The sequence below is a fragment of the Nannobrachium achirus genome (assembly GCF_963921795.1).
Source record: "Nannobrachium achirus genome assembly, chromosome: 16".
NCBI lineage: Eukaryota > Metazoa > Chordata > Actinopteri > Myctophiformes > Myctophidae > Nannobrachium > Nannobrachium achirus.
The window spans coordinates 11,455,587-11,479,923 of NC_137823.1; the positions used below are offsets into that span (position 1 = coordinate 11,455,587).

At 43.8% G+C, this 24,337-nt stretch overlaps 1 protein-coding gene across 2 annotated transcripts in view; it reads left to right on the plus strand.

Annotated features, from left to right (window-relative positions):
- Nucleotides 1–1,392: 1,392 nt before the first annotated feature.
- LOC308301244 (WD repeat-containing protein 26-like) overlaps nucleotides 1,393–24,337 on the plus strand; it is a gene marked incomplete at its 3' end in the record, with an annotated part of 70,517 nt that continues 47,572 nt past the window's right edge. For both annotated transcript variants that reach the window (XM_080745158.1, XM_080745157.1), the window contains exons 1-4: nucleotides 1,393–2,024; nucleotides 10,170–10,269; nucleotides 16,806–16,862; nucleotides 23,169–23,305. In XM_080745158.1, coding sequence (XP_080601284.1) covers nucleotides 1,534–2,024; nucleotides 10,170–10,269; nucleotides 16,806–16,862; nucleotides 23,169–23,305 — 785 coding nt within the window. In that variant the 5' untranslated portion in view covers nucleotides 1,393–1,533. The remainder of the gene's footprint in view (nucleotides 2,025–10,169; nucleotides 10,270–16,805; nucleotides 16,863–23,168; nucleotides 23,306–24,337) is intronic.

Genomic DNA, 24,337 nt, shown 5'->3' on the forward strand with positions numbered 1-24,337 from the left:
AATTGCTTAATTAATTCAACTTAACTAATTGGTTAATTTGGGCTATAGTTTGTGAGGTGTTATATATCTGCTATTTTCAAATGCACAATATAGTATTAATTTGCAATGCATGTAGGCCTATGCTTTTCTCATAGTTGTTTTTTATTATTATTATTTTTTTTCAGCACCAGCGTACTTCAGTGTCGCGCGGACTGTAGAAGCTAGAAGGGAGGGGGGAAACAAGCTGATGGCTGCTTTAATAATAACAAGACATTCTAGCAGCACCCGGAAGCACGGTTAGTGTAGGATAGAGATGGGATTTATGGCTCTTTGAAGTGAGCCGGATCTCTGGGATCCGTTCCTTTCAAAGAGCCGTTCAAAAGACTGGCTCATCTTAGTTACTAGTTACTTTGTAGATTTTGATTATAATTATACCTACAAATCACTTCAACCCTATATATACATTTCGGCCATATATACATTTCCGGCATTTGAAAATAGACGATCTACAGGCCTGTTGCGAAGCATTATTTGTGCTTGTTTCCAAAAAATGTTTTCCAGATTTTTATTCATTGGAAAACGTGTGAAATGGAAATGGGACATTCGGCATAATGAGTACTTTCTACTATTTGGTAAGCATGCTTTAGGTACATTAATTTTGACTTGTGTACTTTCAAGTAGGCTTACATTTTTATTTCCGATACACAAAACCATATAACACAAAACATCACAAGACAGATCATCAGGTCCCCATTTACTAGGCAGGTTGTTTAGCTGTACTTGTACTGTACATACAACTACATTCTTTTAACGTATTGACTATACTACTTGTTCTGTTCTCCACTTTTGTCTAATAAAATACTCAATCAAATACTCAATCAATACTCAATTTTTTTTTTCAAAGAGCCGTTCAACAAAAAAAGACCCGATTCGTTCGCGAACGTCCCAGCCCCAGTGCAGGAATTTCCGGTGACGTCGCGGTGCGGGGACTCCATTAGGGCTGCAGCTGTTCTGGAGGAAACAACAACAACCTTAACCCTGCTTCTCTCTCTGTCTGTCTCTCTGCGGACCCCCACACACCGTCTCTCAACCCGGGGAGCCGTGGTGACCCTCCTGCGGTCCTCTCCCCCCCTTCCTCTCCCTCCCCAAAACCCCCGCCCGGAGCTTCGCCTCCGACGGGGAGGCCTCTAAACCACGGCCGCTCTCGGCGAGGAAACTCTGGCCTCCGCCGCCTCCTCCTCCTCCGACTCGGACACCGGCGGAGCGTCGCCGCCCCCGCGGAAGAAACACCGAGCCTCGGCGGCGGAGGGAGCAGGAGAGCCCGGGGCTTCGACGCCGGGCCTCGCGACGGAGCAGGGCCCCAATTCCTCGACCTCCTCCTCTGTTCTGGGACTCGCCGCCGCCGCCGCCGCTGTCGCCGCTTCCACCTCCACCTCGTCTCCCCTCTCCTCGCCTCCACCGTCGTCGACTTCTTTACATTCTCCCCCGGCCTCCACCTCCTCCACCTCCATCCACTTCTTCAGCCGGAGCGTGGTGAACAACAACACCAGAGACATGCAGTCGAACGGGGCAGCGGCGGCGGCGGCATCAGCGGCGGCGGCGGCGGGGCAGCAGGACCAGCAGGACCCGGCGGCGGTGGTGGTGGCCGCGGCGGCGGCGGCGGAGGAGCCCTCCTCCTCGGCCTGCCCGAACAGCAGCGCACAGAACGGGGAGAGCTCCTCGTCGTCCTCCGCTGCGGCTGGAGGTGGAGGTGGGACTCACTCCTCAAACGGACTCCTCACGACCAGCACAAACAACGGGACTATAGTCGGTAGCACCACCAGCAACGGAGCCGTTGCTGCCTCCTCTTCTTCCTCCTCCTCGACAGCCTCCACCGCCGCCGCCACCACCACGTCTCCTCCTCCGGGGGGTCCGCCGGGCCCGGGCTCCTCCACCACGGCCCCCCATCCGGAGGCCCTCCTGAAGAAGAAGATCAAGCGCCTGTCCCAGTCCGAGGAGGACGTGATCAGGTTGATAGGACAGCATCTGCACGGACTGGGCCTCAAGTAAGTTCTGATCCTGACTGACTGGTGGTTGGTTGGTGCTGGTGGAGAACTAACTAACCGCAAAGCTTCACAGAAACACGCTTAAAAAAGTGTTGTTTAATGGTGTTTCAGTGTCAAGCGTTGTTGTCGTTGAGTGGGGGAGAAAACTTCACAAAAAAGTGGCCAATTTTGGATATATTTGAACTAATAACAAACTCAAATCTTAACGGATAAGATGTTAGATGGTTTTAATAACAAAGTGACGACAAAACAAGTTTTCTTATGGCCCCGGAAACCAAAATCTCAACATTAATTTGACACACGAAATGGTACACAACAAACCAATACTGAATTCTTATCAAAACAATATCCATCGTGGCCCTGTGGCAGCCTGTTTTTGATTTTATAATCGTGTTGTCAGTTGAGTTGATGTGTGCGTTTTGACAGACACAAACATGATGGGGGGATGGGGTGTTACAGTCTGTGTGTATAAGCTCTCTGCTAGTTGTGAGATGAAGAAGAAGGGGTCCATCTTGCACAATAACACAGTTAGCCTGATGATCATTAGCTGCTGCTGTGCTAATCTGCCCTTAATCTATGTCCGAGGGTGCGAGACACGACCACACATGACCACACATATGTACGACCCCTTTTTACAGAGTTACAAATAGTTTAACATTTAACACCGATGGCTTTGGAGTGTTTTGTGTCCAAACAACAACCAGTCCCCCCTTCGTATAACGAGAACAAGACAGTATAGTCAGTCCAGTCCACCATTTGAGTGGTTTAAGTATCATTCACACAGGACCCCTATTAATATCAACAACGGCCGGACCGTGTCTGTGTGTGTGCGTGTTAATTATAGGTTATTTTAATAGGGAATTATGGATGCATTACATTGCATCATCTTGGGATCGAGAGGAAGATTGCCATGTACACAATCCATCATGACGTTTGTATATGCATACATGCATGCGTGCATACAAAGCGCTATAGATCAATCTGTCATTGGCACACACCAAGCATAATACTGCTATAAAATAACGGATTTGATGTTATATAGGGAACGTTGCGCAAAGAAAAAGGCACAACGCGTTTTGACAGCGTCGAGTTTTTTTCTTGTCCTGGTGGTCACCTTTGTTTTTCCTTATTTGCCCTAATCATGATCGATGATGATTATACCCCGTTTTAATCTGCTAGTCAACATTATATGGACATAAATAATTGGTCTACATCATTAGAACTATAATCGTGCCTATTATGAGAGCTGTCATGGGTTATTTTAGCATTTAGGAGTGCAGCCCTTTGAAGCTTTGAGCTGTCACTTACCAGAACTACTTTTAATCGTCAACCAATCATCAAGGACGATACACGAAAGAATAAGATAATATATTAATGTATCCATATGATAACATTTCATGCACCAGCAGGAGGCTTTTATCCCACCACCAACCTGGCAACTTGTGTGTTGAAATATTTATATTAAATGTCAGAAAACAGGAGACACATTTTGTGTCCTCTGTTGTCAAGTGTCAAGTGTGTGTCAGGGCAATGTCAGCATTGTCAGTCACACATAAATAATGTCACTGTATATATAACTGCTGTATGATATTATTCAGCCCCTCCATAACTCGACATTATGGTTCAGAAAACAAGCTTGGGATATGATACGGTTTCACCGTGACTATTAATGCACGTCTCTAAACCAGCTGTTATAGATTAGAAATGGTGGTGGTGGGGTTTGAATCTAATTATAGCTCAGCGCCTGCCTTGAACGCATCGACGCTCCGCATGAATTATATTTCTAGCGTTGCACTTCTGAAGCTGCCACTGTTGCTCTCTCTCTCTCTCTCTCTCTCTCTCCCTTCCTCCCTCCCTAATGGACTGATGATAATGCACTGTGGTCAATAGCCAGGGCCGTTCCTCTCCGCTCCTCTCCTCTTCTGTTCGGCTTTGTCCAAAGGCAGCTGCCATTGCACAGTACTGTAGGGTGGGAGGGGGAGAGAGAGAGAGAGAAGGCCTAGATTGCTGTGTTTACATAGGGAGAGGATACATGGCATTGTGTGGGACAGAAGAGACGCCCCTACGTTTGGCATGTGGACATGCAAGTGAAGGTAGCTGATGACAGGAGAATGCTGAAAAACACTGCTGCGCCACTCAATTGATACCTGAAGATGATGTCATTATGCTGAGGTGTCAGCACCCCCCCTCCCTGTTGTCTTCGTCTGATCAGATCTTAATGTTTGTTTTGTTTGTTTTTGCGTTGGCGTGTCTTTGTCACTGGTCTCTCGCCGTTGGGAGAAATGCCTTGGAAGACACATCTGCTCTCTCGCCTGTCGTTCCCCCCAAACATTAACAATGTCATTAATAGAAGTGTACCAATTGTCCATTGTTTATGAACGTCAACCTGCTAAAAGGTTTCTGCTGGCTAAACCCAGACGGCAGACTCCTCATGGCGTTACTTGACCAAATGCCCATAGACCAGGGGTTCTCAACGTTTTCGGGCCAAGGACCCCTTGGCCCCTTGGATCTACAAGCTCACAATGGCGGTGTGCGCTTGTAGGTCTGCTATTTTTGGCTAAAGTTCTCAGAATATGGACACTAGGGTTCAAGTGGTTAATATAAAAAAAGGAGAACATTTTTTTCTATCACTCAAAGATTTTGAGGATCCCCTGTAGGCTGTAGTACCTCTGAGGACCCCCTAGGGGTTCCCGGACCCCCTGTTGAAGACCCATGCCATAGACTGATGAATAAGAACTCATAAGATGGGTATATAAGCTAGGGCCGGGCAGTATATTGTTATTATATTGATATCGAGATATGAGAGTAGATATCGTCTGCGATACTTTAAACCAGGGATCCTCAACAGGGGGTCCGGGACCCCTAGCTGGTCCTCAGAGTTACTACAGGGGACAGGGGGTGTGATAGGATGTATATGTTTTACATTAAACTTGAACCCTAGCATCCCTATTCTGAGGAGAACTTTGGCCAAAGAATAGCAGATCTATGTGAGCTTGTAGATCAGCTATTTACAGTAAAGAGGTCGGGTGTAAATGGAAAAAAAGTACAGAGTGAAAGGTCAAGTTTACTAAGTATTGACTGGTTTAAGTGGTTAAATGTTTGAAAATGCACATGAATCCAACATACACTGATGAGTGATGACAGTGCTGTCAAACAAGTCTATGAAGCTATCTATGAAAAAGTGTAATCTGCTACATCATATCATACAATATGTAGTGTCCCTGCTTCATCTCTCTCTCCAGTCTCCACTAAGGGGTACTTGGCCTGAAAAAGTTTAAAGACTCCTCCCTGCTTTAAGACGTGTTCACAAGCTCACCCACATATCGCGATGCAATGCATTGTGAGCTTGTAGATTTGCTATTTCTCTAGTAAAAAATCACACCCAGTGTGCAGTGAGCGGTGCTATTTATGAGTTAATTTCATTATAAGCGTCCTGAGAAGCTTGGCCAATGTGACCCTGGACGTACAGTACATACAAACAGACATCAACTGACCAATGACAGTCCAGACAGTCACGGGACAAACAGACAAAACCAGATGTACTGTTGGAGCGGTTAAAAAGAAAAAAAAAAACATGTATCGAGATATTTGTTAAAAAATATTGTGATATTCTATATTGTCCACATTGGCCAGCCCTAGTATAAGTAGAGTTGTAACTCATTATTTCTTATTGATAATGAGCACCTTATCGATCCTGCTTATTGAGCCGGGCTTTTAATCGAGCGCACTATTGAGCGTTTTCTGATATTTTGTGGAAAGAAGTGAGAAGACAAACTCTGAACAGAACGGGTATCTTTTATTATTGGCCAGTTGTTGTGACTGAGTTTGTGGCTGACCACCATCTATGAGGATGACAATTAACAAAAGTAAAAAGAAATACCTTACCATTACCAGTAAGACTCCCTAATTGGGAGATGCCTGTTGTCTGCAAAAAGCAACCTCGTGGTGGCGCTAGAAGAGGGGCATGTGAGAAATCAGGGGCGGAGGTTGTGGTTTGTCAGCCAAGGATGGATAGGGGCATTCATTAATGTGCATTGCAGTGTTGCACATTAAGTGTTAAATGGGTTTATATTATGTACAATGTAATGTAGGTGGAACAAAGCAGTGTCAGGAATTTACAGTGCAGATATCTTAGCACAACCAGCAAATATTGTAGGCAGATTGGAGAAAATGTTCACTGATAAATCAACAACTAACATCAACAATTACATAATTCCATCATGTCCGTACTGTAATAATATCTTGATCGCCTCTTGTCTTGATTGTTTAAACATGATGTCATGGGATATATGTTCGATAACAGGCTTGATAAGCCCAAAGCTTATTGATACCACGTACTCAATACATTTTTTATCGAGCCCGCTATCGAGTATGTAACAGGCTCGTGTTTCGAGCTCCATGCATGTAGGGCTGTCACGATATGACATTTTACACGACGATTAATTGTCACTCAAATAATTGGCGATTAACGATTTAATTGTGTTTTTGTCGTTGATAATTACATTTCTGTTTGGCTTTTAGGCTTTGAAGTTGCACATGGCAGATATGACACATACAGGTAACCTAAATATACAAAGAAATTACTGACATTTGACAACTTACTACTTAAAAAATAACTTTGATAGTGGAAATAACCGATCTACAAGCTCACAACGCGTCGCGATGCGACGCGTTGTGAGCTTGTAGATCTGCTATTTCCACTATTTCGGACATTTTTGAACATTCACGATTATGACAAAATAGTTGCGATAATGTCAAATAATCACGATTAGTCGATTATGTAATAATTGTGACAGCCCTACATGCATGACCAAATCCTATATTGTCATAATGTAAACGGCCTTGAACAGACATGATTGCTATTTGGTACACAGTAAAAAATATGTCAGTCTTATAATCAAGTTATGCATTCGCAACTCTCGAGAGTGTATGTACAACATATAACCAACCATACTGGTCAATTTAGTTACATTTGCACACTGTTCCGAGTCAAATAAACCCAACGACACCACCGAAGAACAGTTTACTGCAGGGGTCTTCAACGTTTTCAGGCCAAGGACCCATTAGTTGAGAGAGAGATGAAGCAGGGACCCCCACAATCTGTTCATAGATTCCATATAGTTTCATTGTTTGACAGCACAATCATCAGTGTATTTTGGATTCATGTCAATTTGTGTTTTCAGATATTTAACCACTTAAACCGTCAATACTTAATAAACTTCACCTATCGCTCAGTGCTTATTCTGCTCTTTTCCCCTGTACACCAAACCCTTTTGCCAAAAATAGCCGCTCTACAAGCTCAAAGCTGCGAGGCGTTGTGAGCTTGTAGATCTGCTATTTTTGGCTAAAGTTCTCAGAATATAGATGCTAGAAACCAACTTTCTATCACTCAAAGATTTGGAGGAGCCCCTGTAGTAACTCTGAGGACCCCCACGGGGTCCCGGACCCCCTGTTGAAGACCCCTGGTTTACTGTGTGTGTATTGATTGTTTGGACACACCAGTGGGTACTTTCTTTAGAACCGTGATGATGTCATCAGGGGTTATTGAGCTCTGTGGTCACTGTTAAACTCCTCAGTAATCTTCTCTCTTCTTGCCCTGTCCTTTATCTGTGTCTTCCTTCTGTCTCTCTCTGCACCACACCGCTCTATCTTCCCCCCTCTGTCTTCTATCTCAATTCAATTCAAAGGAGCTTTATTGGCACGAGAAAACATACGTTTTCAGGGGCGGCATAGCTCAGGGGTAGAGAAACCGTAATTAGAGCACAAAGGTTTCCTGAAGGGTTCCCAGTTTGATCCCGGGCTCCCCCAGAGTTAGTGTGGAAGAGTCCTTGAGCAAGACTCTGAACCCATATTTGCTCCCGGTGAGCAGGTTGGTGCCTTGCATGCTTTCCTCCGCCATCGGTGTATGAATGTGTGTGAATGGGTGAATGTAATGCACAATCTAAAAAGCGCCTTGGATAAAAGCGCTATATAAATGTACCATTTAGCATTTTTGTTTACGTTGCCAAAGCAAGTGTCAAAATGTAGTAAAAACATTTGGAAATGGGAAACATATATACAGTTGGAGGAGGTACAGCATTGTGTAAACGGAGCTATGTCACATACGATTTCAAAGCTATACAAAGAAAAGAAAAAAGGCTCAAATTTAAAATTTCTTTAAAGTTAGTGTCCTCTGTTTATACTGTATGTGCAGTAGGTCTTGATCAGGGGTGGGCAACTTTGATGATGGCGAGGGCCACTATATTTCCACACTCACTCCAGAGGGCCACATTGCATATTGCAACGTCCTACTTTGTCATTCTAGTATGTCATACAAAAGAAGCAAAAATAGCCGTTCTACAAGATCAAAATGCGCCACACTGCGATGCATTTTGAGCTTGTAGATCTTCTTTTGAATTGGAATCCAGATTATTATAATTTTTTTTTAATTGGAATCCTGAAAACTAACATTAATTTCAAATGCATTTAGTTATACTCATGTTAACTTTATCAACGTAAATATAAATACGTTGGACATAAAAAAGACCAACATTTTAATACTACTATAGTTAAGCTACTAATATAGAGACTTGAGTAAATTCAACCTAGCTAGTCATGTTTGTATGTTTGGAATTGTAACAGAAATAATATATAATATATGATTGTTTTTATATTAACTCATTTAGTGCCACCCTATCACCACTAGAGGGCGCCCAGTGGCCATAGAATAATAGAGATATGCTGGTAATGCATGCCCAAGCCCTGGAGCCATGACTTGCCAGAACACTTTCCTTTGTGCATGTACAGGAAGAGAATGAAGTTAGCTTGAAGTTAGCTATTGGCTACCAAGCATTTTAGAAGATCTATTTTCGGCAATTTAGCCACGATTAAACCTTGCACACCTCATGCATGGCATGGGAAAAAAACAGAGAAGAATGAGCTCTAAAAAATCCAATGCAATCCTGGATTGCATTGGAGTGGATTTGTGCAGTTTGTTCACAGCTTTCAAACAAAAAAATCCGATTGGAAATCCGTTCAGGCATTCTTGAGATTATAGCCATTATGTTTTACATGTTATGTAAACAAAAATGGCTGCCCTGTATGTTAGAGGGGGTTGTATGGGGGTGGAACATGCAAAATCGCGATTGAAATCATGTTCACTAGATTTGATGGGGTCCAAAAAATTTTTTTCAAAAACATTTTTTTCATTTTTTTTTTTTTTTTTTTTTATATCCCGAACTAGTTCGGGATAGGCACTCTGGGATGCGATAATAATCCCGAACTAGTTCGGGATAGGCACTCAATGAGTTAACCAGATGAGGGCTGCAATAACTCATTTGCTGCCCTTTAAAAATGGCCACTTTCAGGCTGAACTGCCAAATTCTTTATATACTGCCATGTAATCCATAGTGCACGGATCATGCACGCCCATGCACAGATCATGCACCACGTGTGTGCACGCCGTTCACAGCTTTCAAACAAAAGAAATCCGCTTGGAAATCCGTTCAGGCATTCATGAGATGGCAGCCATCATGTTTTCTTCAAATGTAAACAAACATGGCTGCCATGTTTGAAAGATGGGGTTGGTATGTGGGTCAAACATGTAATTTCGCGATCACGATCATGCCTAGTAGATAGTAGGAAGACAAAATTGCGAATTTTATGGGAATAACTCAAGAAACTAAGGAGGGGGCAGCATATGAGTTAAGTGAAGGTGGGGGCCGCTAGTTGCCCATGTATGGTCTAGATGCCACTCAATGATCTCGCTCTCGCGCTCTCTCTCTCTCTCTCTCTCTCTCTCCTCAATTCAATTCAAAGGGCTTTATTGGCAAAGAGAAAGCATACGTTTACATTGCCAAAGTGCCAAAATATTTACAGGTGAAAAGAGTGTAACAGTTCTCATGCATCAAGGTTACATGCAGGCAGAGCAGAGTTGTATACAGTGGTTTTTAAGGTGGTTGTGTTCCATTTGATATCTTTCTCCTATGACAGCAGCCCACGGATCTTGCTGCTGTCTTTGCACATTGTTTTACTTCATCCAGCAGGTATGGGAGTTTTTCATCATTGGTCATGTTTTCAAACCATCTCTCTGTCTCCCCCCTCCCCCTTTTCTCTCTCTCTCTCTCTCTCTCTCTCTCTCTGTCTCTCCTCTCTCTGTCTCTGCAGTCAGACAGTGGACCTGCTGATGCAGGAGTCGGGCTGCAGACTGGAGCACCCCTCCGCCACCAAGTTCCGCAACCATGTCATGGAGGGGGAGTGGGACAAGGTCTGTGTCCTTAAGGTTACCGTGGTTACACAACAATAAGCTTGCTCATACACTAGACCAGTGGTTCTCAAACTAACATTTCAACTCGAAGGACCCCCCTATGCATTAGACCAGTGGTTCTCAACCTTTTCAGGCCGCAACCCCCAAAATGATCATATTTTAACTGGGGACCCCCCCACCCTGACGAGCGTGTTGAGGCATTACATTTTGTACAACACGGTTCTATTGTGAAAATAGCAGATCTACATGCTCCGTGAGGCGTTGTGAGCATGTAGATCTGATATTTTCACAATTTCTGCCTCTAATATCTGACAATTTGGCCAATGTTTAATTTGTCAATTTGTCCTTAAGTTAAATTGACACTTTAGAAATGTGCATATACTCTCTCTGAAGTTGGTTTGTTTTCTGTTGAGTGAGAAACCAATGTTGCACACAAAGTTAATCATCTGGGGACCCCCCAAAATAATCTCTCTTTTTCGACTACAAGATCTTAAAGGGCCAGTTCACCTCTGGGACAACCAGATCTCATTTTATTGTTGTTTGGGACACGATCAACACAATCCAGAGTTATTTTTTGTGTTCAATCTGAGTTTTGAGATATTTTAGTATTTCAGCATGAATGATGATGCATTTTGCATCATATGATGCAAAATGCATCATCATTCATGCTGAAATACCAAAATATTGTTGATTGTTGATCTTGTCCCAAACAACAATAAAATAAGATCTAGTTGTCCCAGAGGTGAACTGGCCCTTTAAGCGAAACTCACCGTGTGTAAAGTATGAATCTGTTCCATATACTGTTCTTCTCAGAACTTCTCAGAAACAAATCTTATTAAAAAAAAAAATATATATATATTAACCACATGAACGGCCAAATACATGTAATTTTGGGGGTCCTTGAATTTTGGGGGTCCTTGACCTGAAAAGAATCGAGAACCACTGATTTTAGAAGAAGGATTTAGAAGACATTTATAGAATCGGGTCAAAAATATTCAAAGACTTGCACACATTTCCACGATTGTTCAAGAATAGCAGATCTACAAGCTTGTGCGCTGTGAGCTTGTATATCTGCTATTTTTGAGCGGTGGTCACAACGCTCCTATACGTGGCCGTGTGTGTGGGTCTGTCTGTCTCCGTGTCTGTCTGTCTGTCTGTAGCCTGCAGTAACCTTTTCTGACCACACATGTTAAGGGAGGGGCGCTGTTGCACACACACACACACACACACACACACACACACACACACACACACACCACCGCTCAGTTCACACGAGTGTGATTTTTTTAATAGTTAATGCATAAAATAATGGTTGAAGTAATAATGCGTTCCAGGTCTAAATCTTTTAAATCGCGACCGTTCCCAGGTTGGATTCTTGCTTTAGACAAGGCGTCTTCAACGTTTTCAGCCCAAGGACCCCTTAGCTGAGAGAGATGAAGCAGGGACCCCTTAGCTGAGAGAGAGATGAAGCAAGGACCCCTTAGCTGAGAGAGAGATGAATCAGGGACCCCTTAGCTGAGAGACAGATGAAGCAGGGACCATTTGCTGAGAAATAGATGAAGCAGGGACCCCACAACCTGTTCATAGATTCCATATAAACACAGCACAAAAAGAAAGGAAACTTGACTTTGGTCCATTATATCTCCCCTAGGCCCTTTAATAATTTTATATTGTTGATTCGTCACCTTTACAACGAGGTACAGTTTGTAAGCATCGGACATTCGTGGAATGGCCTGGCAGGCCTGCAGTACTGTTCTTTTGGTTTTCACCTTTGTTTGCTTGGAGCATTGGATTATTGTACTCTCCCACTGTAATAAGGAAAAGAAAAAAAACAACACATATTGGCCATTTTTACACTTTGTTAATGTTAAGCTCAGTGTCAGGGAAGCCCAAAACGAGAGTAAATGCCAGCAGAACAATATTGCAAGCCATTTTGGCGCTACCCACACGTTTAACTGTGTAGCTCATGCCTCGAATGCCCTATGCTTACAAGCTGTACCTCGTTGTAAAGGTGACAAATCAAAAATAAAAATGATATAAAACACAATACAATTTGGTATTATTAAAGGGGAGATATAATGGACCGAAGTCAAGTTTCCTTTGTTTTGTGCTGAGTTTAGTTTTCCATATCCGTGTATTTTGGATTCATGTCAATTAGTGTTTCCAGACATTTAACCACTTGAACCGTCAACGCTTAACACAGTTGACCTTTCACTCTGTACTTAGTCTGTCCTTTTTCCCCTCTACACCAAACCTCTTTGCCGAGGCGTTGTGAGCTTGATCTGCTATTTCTGTCTAAAGTTCTCAGAATATGGACACTAGGGTGGTTAATATAAAAAGGTTTCTATCACACAAAGATTTGGAGGACCCCCCTGTGGTAACTCTGAGGACCCCCTGTTAAAGACCCCTTGCTTTAGTCCCAGGTTGCTGCATGTCGTCCTTCATCATCTCTGCCCCCAGTTCCCCTTCTCTCCACCGTCGGATCTAAATAAAGCAAGAAAATGTGTTAAAAATACCCCATATCATATGGTTGTGTCCAAGCATGCTTTCCGTAGTGGTCTCTCTCTCTCTCTTCCTCCATTGCACAACCGGTCCAGGCAATCTACACACATGTATTCGTGGCACTCCTTAGATATTGATAGAGGTGCTCTGATCGATCGCTAATCGGCAAATTCACTCGATCCGGAGAAACCAATCTTTTATGACTGAGCTTCACCAGTTTAACACAATGGCTGCCATTTTCTCCTTAAGACGTTGAGAGACGTGGTTACCAGGTAAATGGATGACGTTTTCGCGGTATGTGAGCGTTAACGCGACATATCCCATGATGCCTAGCGGCAGAGTGCATTTCCTCATTGAGATCGATTGATCTGGGCTCGATGCACTGCTTTCTTCTCCCTCCTCCGTCCACTCTCCATTGTAAACAGCAGCCATGTTAGTCAGCGGTGCCTCCGTACTCCCGGTCAGTTTATTTCTTCTTCACTCTAACATATGTCTGCCCGTCATGCACGGCACCGTTCGCACGCACAACAGACACGTACGCGTGCCGGTAAGTTACATGGATTTAATAATGGCATCCAATGTTTTAAAGCTATACTGTGTAAGTTGCTCAACTTGTGGTCAGTAGCTCTATAGCAAACCTCGGTCGCGTCCGCGTCTTTCGGCCGTTTTTCGGTTCTCACACCCCCGCGTCTGCCTCCACCTCGCCGAGATCTATCTTTTGAGGGGTCCCTGGTTGCTGTGCGTTCAGCCATTCCGGAGATACACAACTTCACCCATGCTTCACCGTGCACCCGAGTATAGAGACACACGGGAGACTACAAACATGGCCGCCCTAGCGACCCCACTCCAAGATGCGCTGTGATTGGCCGGCAGGGTATAACCCTCGCTGTGATTGGCCGGTAGTGTGATGACGCAATTTTGCCGCGAAAACCGGTCCCCGGTAGGGATCATAGAAAACATATAAAGAGAAGGCTTTAGAAGCTGAACATAACGGAGTGGGGGTTCTAAAACTTTAGCGATTTAACAGTTAGGACAATTTTAAGATTTGTTTTATAAAAAAAGTTACATGGTATAACTTTAAGTGGTTTAAGGGTCAGTCAGATGTATTGTATAATATCGCTTCGCAGCTACAGTATGTGAGAGGCCAAAACATGCTCCCCGCCCCCCCCATACACACGGGAACAGTTCTGATGTAGGTTTTGACATTTATTCATTTCATAGAAAAATAAGCATCCATTATTTCCAATGGCGGTCTTGTGTAAAAGATAGCTGTCACGGAGTCGCGAAAAAACAACAAGACAACATTATGCGAGCTGCCATTACGAAGCAAGAGGCTCGCCCCTCTCTCTCGGTTGCAGAAGTTTTCAGACATAGAAATAGAATAAGTAGATCCAGGCTGAAAAAAGAAACTACCAGAAAAGTGATCCCGCCGCCATCATTGTTTATGTGCGCTGAAGATGACAGACTAGCGTTAACTGGTGCGGCTTCTGCTGCAGACACCCGCGCCACCCCTCATCTACTCAGACAGGCTCTGGCGGGGGAAAAGGCCCGTATGGCGCCTGGTATGGCGACGCTGCCGTGTGAAAAAAGAAACAAGCGTTCGTGCGACGGCAAAAGAGTTAGGTTAAGCAGTTTTCTCACACATGTCAGCCTACTACAAAGGCAAGGAAGTTAAATGTGTTGACCTACAGACACAGTAGTGTTTTACAAGACACAGCCAGACACAGCCATGGTGGGGAATGGATGGGGCATTACAGCCCATTCTCACCACCGCCTTGAATCTCTCTTTAAAGATTATGATTCATGCCTTTATTGATAGGACAGTAGACTGACAGGAAATGGGGGAGGGACGGGGAGTGATCGTCTGGATCGGGAATCGAACCGGCGACGCCAACTGGCATCAATGCCGAAATGGCAATGCGGTATGCGCCTGGACCAGTAGGCCAGCAGGCGCACTTTAACCGTTATATGTGACTGATTTGTCAAAGTCTTTTAATATATTGACCCGATTCTATTAATGTCTTCTAAATCCTTCTATGGGTTTTTTTTTCATGTCCAGGACCCCCAGAATGACATGTATTTATGTATTAAAAAAGATATATTCAAAGATTTGCAACAACAGAACCGTACAAACCCTCAGTGTTGATCTAACCAGACGGTTAGGAATGGTGAAACTAACATTTACCTGTTATCTACCTCTAGCCAGCGTTGAAGTGAGAGCCAACGTAAAGATGTTGTTATCTCTAGAGCAGGGGTCTTCAACGTTTTCAGGCCAAGGACCCCTTAGTTGAGAGAGAGATGAAGCAGGGACCCACAACCTTTTCATAGATTCCATATAGTTTCATCGTTTGACTGCACAGCCATCATTGTAATTTGGATTCATGTCAATTTGTGTTTTCAGACATTTAACCAGTTGAATCGTCAATTAATAAACTTGACCTTTCACTCTGTACTTAGTCTGCTCTTTTCCCCCTTTACACCAAAGCTCCTTGCCGAAAATAGCTGATCTTCAAGCTCACAACTGCGAGGCGTTGTGAGCTTGTAGATCGGCTATTTTTGACCAAAGTTCTCAGGATATGGACACTAGGTTTCAAGTGCATGCATATAAATAAATAAAACGTTTCTACAGTATGACACAACGATTTGGCAGCCCCCCTGTAGTAACTCTAAGGACCCCCTAGGGGTTCCGGACCCCCCGTTGAAGACCCTTGCCCTAAGATTGAACTGTTATACACCTCTAGCCGGCGACCGGCGTCGAAGTGAGAACGTAGAAATGTTGTTATCCCTAGAGAGAGAGAGGGATAGTAAATAATGTTCAAGGTCGTGTCTTTTGAGTTCTCTAGACGGAGCAGGGCGCAGTCCTTATCGCCTGCCCTGCATTATTCAGCTCTCATGTTTGCCCTGTGCCTACAAGAGTCGTCCCCCCCCCCCCCCCCCCCCCCAAGCAGAATCATTATCAAAGGGTCTATGTGAAGGCCTCATTATGCTCCATAAAGTGGAACTTGAAAACATGGGCTTCACAGTAATGTTTTTAGCTAGTTGTTTGTGTAATTGGCTTATAAAACGAACACTGCCCCCGCTGAAGGACATTGTTCTGCCACGGCCATAAAACGGCTCTCGTTTTCGAGCTCGTAAAAAAGTGCACTCGTATTTAAAAAATGACCTCGTAAATCTGCTGTATCACGGGCTTGCGTCGGAAAAACCTAACTGCGGCATATTATTATGACCCCCCCCACCCACCGTACAGTTAATGTAGGCCAGGGCTACTCAACTTAAAGGAGTAGTTCATCCCTGAAATGTCATTTCTTTTCCTATTGATTACTCATGCCATAGAGACTTGAGTTTAATAATATCTTTTTTGTATTTGTCGCCTTCCTAAGACAAAAATGTGATTATAGTCAATTTACCCCCATTGATTCTGGATGGGGACCCAAATCCAAGGCCCTGGATGGGGAGACCGTCAGGGTTAACTACTCCTTTTTAAGATGTCTCAGGGGCCACTCGGCAAAATACAAAAAGTCCAAGGGCCGCAAGATAAAAATGACGGCCCTATTTTGGACGTTTAGCCAATGATTTTGTAACGCTACATGAGTAGTCTAAGGAAACACACAGAAGACGGACACATTTCCATCTATAAGGCCAAACCTCATTGAACAAAAAGATTGTCATGGAATGATTAAGATTAATGATGAAGTTTCTTCTTTTGGAACAAACAAATGAGATTCCTATGGTGGTTTTGGAGAGAAACTGAAAAATGACAACAGCAATTATTTGTCCACATTGAAAGTAGACAAAATATATTCATTGGCATGACCAGGACGGCCAAGACATGCCGCAGGTTGAATAGCGCTGATGTAGGCTAAGGATCATCTCCGGCGACTCGGCGAGAAGGTTACAGAACGCTCGGCGCCTCATCATGTGTTGCTCGTGTGTTGTGTGATTTTTGACTCCCCTACTCTGTGTGTGCAGCATGCATACATGGAAAGTGCTGAGCTAACCAGTTGTATCTCTGTCTCTCTTTGTTTTGCTTCCAGGCTGAGAATGATCTCAACGAGCTGCGAGCACTGATGCATTCTCCCAACGCTATTGTGGTAAGCCCCCCCCCCCCCCCCTGTGTGCCCAAAGCTGACCTCTTGACCCCCAAGTGACCCCTGTGACAGTGACAGCCAGCCAATGAGGAGACGAGGTTCTAGAATGGTACCCAGCAGCAGCAGCTGTAGTAGGTTCTAGGTAGTTAGGTCTAGAACTACCGTAGTTGGGACAGCTGTAGTAGGTTCTAGTTGGTTAGGTCTAGGGATGGATTTAGTAGGTTCTAGTTAGTCAGGACTTAAGATGGATGTAGTAGGTTCTAGGTAGTTAGGTCTAGAACTACCGTAGTTGGGACAGCTGTAGTAGGTTCTAGTTGGTTAGGTCTAGGGATGGATTTAGTAGGTTCTAGTTAGTCAGGACTTAAGATGGATGTAGTAGGTTCTAGGTAGTTAGGACTTAAGATGGGATGATAAGCCATATTACCGGTTATCGTGATAAAAAAACCACTCACGATAATCGTATTGTGGAGATTTACATTTGTCGTGACATTGTCCTCTGTCATGCACTGGGATCAATTCACCTTTTTATTTGCCCGAGCTGCATATCCGTTACCATTTAAACCCTCCAGTGGTAAAACGTACTTATAATATACATACTTGATACAGTCAATTCCCACACAAATAGCCGATCCACAAGCTCACAACGCGTCACGTCACGACACGTGAGCTTGTAGATCTGCAATTTTTTGGGCAAATGTTACGCCCCAGGAGAATAGATGTTGGGGATATTGTGATTATCGTGATAATATCATCATTGGCATGTCATGCGTCACAGTGTGTCATGCGTCACAGTGTTGTGAGCTTGTAGATCTTAATGTTTTTGGTTATTAGTTATTTAAGTTGAAACTAAGAGCATTTGAAGTGGTCAGACTAGCAATGGGATTACATATTCATAAGCATCTTCATGAAACGTGAATGTTCTCGGATATTTAATAAAAGCAAAGGTCAAAGCCTCGATCTGTGGTTTCTTCAACTGTATGTTGTGGAACAGCGGCGACATTGATGTTCTGAACGTCGTCAGCGAACACACTGGTCATTAGTCTTAGCAATATTAATATTAAGAGAGGGTGTGCATTCAGCTCTGCCTACGGATCTTGCCTTCGGCTCGTTCCTGCAGCAAGGCTGGCGTGCGAATAACCACCATATGGCACGACCCTCGAGTGTAATATTGCAACAGTTGTCCTTAAAAAAAACGTCAACTTCATTTCATTGTAATTAAGACTTTCGATAGAAAAGTGAAAAATGTTAATGCCACATTTAGCAACTATGTCCCTGAAATTCACATGAAAACTGCCAGCCTACCCGCTAGCATAGTGTGGGGAGAGGGGAGCACTTCAGCTCTTTTGCGACCAGCCTAGCTGATACCTTTGTTTGATTAGACTGTGTGGTAGTGCTCAATGCACGGGTAGAGAGCTATTTCAACCAGTCAGATTGCTCTGTCATTGCTGTTGTATAATTACAGTAGCTTTATTCCATGAACACTAACCTCGTTCCCAGCCTTACTCGGCCATCAAAGAGAAAAGCCTGCTGCTGACCACATGAGGCAGAGAGTGCCTAGAAAGGTGGGACTTCAGCCGTGTGAACTTCCCAGGAAGTTGTCTCTTCGTTTTCGACCATTCACAGTGCGGCGTTCTAGGCTAGAACGTCCCGGTCGAGAAGTACATTCTTGAGACAAAGCCTTTGGCAGTGGTTTTACACGAGGGAATTGTGTGCACTTTATAACTTCTGTAATTGTTTTATTGTAATTGTTCTCGTATCCTCTGAAGAGCCAGTTAAGAGGTACTGTTTTGGTTTGTTTGGCTGGGGGATGTATAAACGGACCCGCACAGCGTAGTCTTGCATGGTCAGACTGTTGACTCCCGCAATTTGCAAATGCTCCCGTCATACAGTCTGGAGCAACGGAAGTCTGATCATAAAAATTTAAAATAAAAATGAGTGCGAGATAAAGCGGATGTGACGCTCCCGCTCCCTTGGTGCAGTAGCAATAACAAGTCCTACTGGAAGCATTAATGTCTTCTTTCAGTATTTTCTGGGGCGTTATTTCGTCTTTCTCTGGTGTTTTTGGTGTTACTTCGATGATGTTTTCAAATATTTTCTTAAACTATGCACCCATAACAAGAATATGCCGCTCGAATGACTGTCTGTGCGAGTGTGTTTCTGTTATGTTTCCAATGGGACCACAGTTCCGTGCAGCAGTGACTACTTCCGATACTCGCCTTTCAGGAGCTGTTCCAGACTCTATATAGCAGGGATGTCAAACATACGGCCCGCGGGCCGGATCCGGCCCGCGAGATCATTCAATCCGGCCCCAGGCTTGTAGAGCATACATTTCTGAGCATTTAGAAAAAAGTAAGTCTCTAGCCCATTCCTGTCAAGAGTTACGATTGTTTTAAGAATTAACCTAACTAATGTCTCCTCACTGCAGGCTAGGTTTCTCCCACCTGGCAGTGATTGAGTTGATTAATTGGAACGTTAAGTGACCAGCTCTCTCTCTCTCTTTGAAGATGACAGCATTGCTAGGAATGGGGTGGGGGGTCTGGCTAATACCTGAACATACCTACAATATTCGAACTGTACTCAAAGATTACACATATTAGACATGGAAATTAATGTTGTTAAGAAAATAACTTATTTAAAAAATATAATAATAATAAAATGTAAAAGTTTTATTATTCAGATATTTTCTGAATATGCCATTATTGTTCATTACTTTTATTCTTTTTATTATAAATACAATAAAAATAATTATTGTCCTGCATCAATAATATATTTTTTTAGCCATTTACAAATTATAGCAGAGACTATCAGGAATTGAATTATTCTATTATCAAATGGTTTATTCTTATTGGCACTTCTTAAAGGAGTAGTTCACCCCCAAAATGCCATGGAGCCAATGGAGACTCATTCCTAAAACAGAAATTTGATAACAATAAATGCATGCCTATTGATTCCGGATGGGGACCCAAATGCATTGGGTCCCCATCCGGAATCAATGGGGGGAAGAGTACTATTATCAAATTTTTGTCTTAGTAATGCAAGTTATGCGACAAATAAAATAAAAATATATTATTGAAATCAAGTCTCCATGGCGTGAGTAATCAAAGAAAAAAAAATCCTTTTGGGGATGACTACTCCTTTAAACAAATAGCATCTCTCGTACCTAACTGCAACTGTAAAACCAATAATTAAAGTAGCTATTTTACTTAATAATGAACACAATTTGTAAAATGATATACTGCTATACTGCTAGCTACAGCACTGGCTGAGACGACAGGAAGAGCCAGAGCGAACATGTGCGCGAGTGTGCATGCCATCCGATCCGCGACTGGTTCGGCCCTCATCAAGTCGCCTTTCATCCAATGCGGCCCTCACCCCAAAATGAGTTCGACACCCCTGCTATATAGCCTTCGTAGATTGTAGAATAGTTGTCTGGCTATGCGAGACTACGCACCGCGTGATGTAACTTCCGTCAAACGCAGTGATTCCTCCTGCCAAATCTGAGCACTTCCGTTGACGTGCATCGACAGCGTAGGTGTGGCCCTCGGTGCATGAGCACCGGCGTGGCTGCTTAGTGGAGGGTTGTGATGGTGGGATGTCAGTGTTCTCATGGTCCTAAGATGGAGGCAACATCAACTTCAGCCTTTCAGCTGCTCTTGAGATTAGTGTCTAGAGAGGAGGGAGGATGAGACTCACTCCCTGTGTGTGTGTGTGTGCGTGCGTGCGTGCATGCGCGCGTGCGTGCGTGCATGCGTGCGTGCGTGCGTGCGTGCGTGCGCATGAACACTGACTGCCTAGCCCCAGCTAGCGTCTTCATTAGCACTCATGATGGGCTAGTAAAAACACACACAACCCCACAATGTAGACACGGACTAGCTGCCAAAAATAGGTTTGTGAAAGATAGATGGATGGAAGATAAGTGGATAGATAGATCAGTGGTTCTCAACATGAATTATTTTGTGGGGTCCCCAGATGATTAACTTAATGTGCAACATTGTTTTCTCACTCAACAGTTAAAAAAAAGAACAAAGTTGAGGGTATCTGCACATTTCTAAAGTGTCAATGTAAGGTTGCGAGGCGTTGTGAGCATGTAGATCTGCTATTTTCACAATAAAACCGTGTTATACAAATTGTAATGCCTCAACTCTTAGTGCTTGTCAGGGTGGGGGGGTCCCCAGTTGAAATATGAATATTTTGTAGGTCGCGGCCTGAAAAGGTTGAGAACTACTGAGATAGATAGATAGATAGAAAGTATTGCTTGCTGGAGTTCAGAGCACCAGGTTGCCATTTTGAGTCTTTGGACTTGTTTAGCTGTTGTAAACAAACATACTTTTTAATTCTATATCCATTATAGTTGGAGTTGGCAGTTATTAATGGCACAAAGGCCTAGGTGTGTGTGTGTGTGTGTGTGTGTGTGTGTGTGTGTGTGTGTGTGTGTGTGTGTGTGTGTGTGTGTGTGTGTGTGTGTGTGTGTGTGTGTGTGTGTGTGTGCGTGTGCGGTGACGCTCCGTCCGTCCGTCCATCCCTCCCTCTCTGTCTGATTTTCTTCAGGCATGGCTGTTGTGGTTTGGTTTCTTTATTTCCATGTATTATTGACATGTCTTCGGGGCTGCGGCCTTAGCCTACATTGTACAGCTACAAGATTGGTATTTAATACTGCAGATGATGCCTGCTTTACAGTATTTCTGTCAATGAATGGTCAGTATAGAGAGAAGTGATGGTGCCAGATCTTGTGTGTCCCCCTCCCCCCTCCCTCCCTCCACTGCGGGGGCTGCCCGTTGGTTTTGTGATTCATTGGAATCCTGGCAGGCTCCCCGTCCACACACAGCTCATCTGCTGTTGTGGTTGGGAATGGCCTCTTATCTGCGGGTTGTAGCAAACACCGTGCTTTGTTTGTCTGAGTCTGGCTGAATCTGTGGTTTTACGTTTTTGATCGCACGTGAAGTCGAGTGCACTCGCCGTCGTCACTCAAGTTATGCACGCGTCCATCGCTCTAATTCCAACCTTCCTTTTGATTCCTGACTACTTTCTTTTTGTTGCTTTCACTTTTCTTCCTGATCTTTGTGCCTTGCGTTAAAGACATTGTTTGTCGACTAGTAATCCTGCTGTAGGACTTTAACTTTAGTTTGATGCATATAATCATACAGCCAGCCAACCCTGATGCCTTTTCAGGTTGGCACTCGGCAAGGCTTACAACTGATCATTCTCACGTTGATTTGATTCACATTTGCATTTGGCTGTTGAAATTATAGACATGCAATCTAGAGTTGGGGGAGAGATGTGAATGGGAAGTTTCACAGCTAATGAACCATCTTGGTCTTGATCTAACCCACCGATTTTAAAAAAGGGGTTTGAAAAGGTTGAAGCTAAATAATATATATTCCTATATTCTGATAATTGCTATACAGTGTTTGTTCAGGAACGGGTCTCTCCAGCTCTTTGATAAATAGAAGATACATCTTAACTCACTTAGCGCCGAGCGACTTTCGGGGCGACTAACTAATGATGGCGTTTAGTGCCGAGCGACTCGGAGCGACTTTTATATAAAAGCATTGTTTAAGCTTTTAATTTGGGTTGATAGACGGAGCGGAACGGTTAGCTTACCTTCGACTAGCATACAGATGAAAACCGTGAAAAAAAAGGATACGATTATGACGTCACCTTTAAGCCATAGCTTCCTGTTTACGTAGGCCTCTGTTAGCCGCTAGGCTCAATGCAAACCATCCGACCCTCACGTAGCTTCACTAGGTCGGATTTTGATTCGGAAACTTTCTGTGTGGCATCTATATACGTTCCGATGCCCATACCAATGGTGGTTTGAGACGATCAAGCACGAATTGAGCAGTATTGAGCTCAAATGGCGGCCGGCGGCCTGTCCATTGAATGTCAATGGAGAGCATGTCATTGTACCATCCTGTTATCTCATGAACCTTGTTTTTTATTCTGACTTAACATGGGACCATGGAAAGTCAATGGGCTATGGCTCACTCTAGTGGTCATCTTGTGGCATTCGCAGGCACGTGTACCTGTTTATGTAATGTGATTTTGGGGATTCAATATAGCTATTTCCTGGCGTTATAAGCGCAGATTCATATTGAAATCTGGCTCGCTCGGCGCTAAGTGAGTTAATAGAGTTAGAAATATAATCCCCCTGGAATTATAACACAGCACCGTTTCCACCCGACAGAGACGAGACATAATATATGTTTTTCAGAAAACTGTTGGGATTTAGTTTTTCCTTTAAAGAATCTGCCTCAGGTCTAAATAGGTCTAAACTGGGTCTCTATCTCTGTCTCTGTCTCTCTCTCTCAGAGGATGAAGTTTCTTCTCCTGCAGCAGAAGTACCTGGAGTTCCTGGAGGATGGAAAGGTCCTGGAGGCTCTGCAGGTGCTGCGAGGGGAGCTGACGCCCCTCAAGTACAACACGGACCGCATCCACGTGCTCAGCGGGTAACACTACCACCTTACCTCTCATACACACTGCCATAACCTAACCCCAACCCCCCTCAAGTACGAGGACAACCTTACCTCTCATACACACTAGGGCATTCACGAATAGTGATTTTTCAGTATTCGACCTCAAAGTATTCGAATAGTCGAATATTCGACAGGACTGGCCAAACTGTCAAATATTAAGTAAGCAAGAGGCGAGCATTGTGAAAATAGCCGATCTACATGCTCACAACGCCTCTTAACTGTGGAACCGAGTCACATTAAATGTAATACCTACAATTCCAAGTGCTTGTCAGGGTGGGGGTCCCCAGTTCAAATAATGTTTATTTTGGGGGTCACGGCCTAAAAAGGTTTGAGAACCCCTGGTATAGAGCATTAACAAATTCATCCACCAGGGGCATTGACAACTCATTATTATGACTTCCTATTTAGCCATGCTTTATAAATTATGTTATTTTTTAACACATCGGATGCCCACGTGGTGTCTACAAGTCAATTTCTTTGATGTCGCTGGAGGCCCACGACGCGTTTGACGCGTTGTACAGTAAACTATACTGTACTGTAGCTACTGCACTTGGATCCACGCATCCACGTGCTCAGCAGTACCACCACCACACTGTCTGTCTGTCTGCCTTACCTAGTCTCGCGTGGCCAGACTGTTGCGATTTGCAAATGCTCCCGTCATACAGCCTGGGGTAACGTAAGAAGAACGATGAGTACCCGGTTAAAGCGGAAGTGAAGCATCCTCCTCACTTCCCTTTCCGTCTGACATCGCGCACATTTATCCTAATATGAATAAAAAACATCTAAGCATGTTTAGCTTGCTGCTTAGCAGAAATTACATTTTAAAATATGTTTTCATGAACGGAAATGCCAGCTTCCGTTACTCGCCGTTCAGGAGGTCTAGTTCCAGACTTTATATAGCATTTGAAGATTGTGGAATAGTTGTCTGGCTACATGAGACTATGCCTTACCTCTTATACACACACCTGTTAATGCAGTGTTGTACTTTAGTGGGGAGCTGACCCC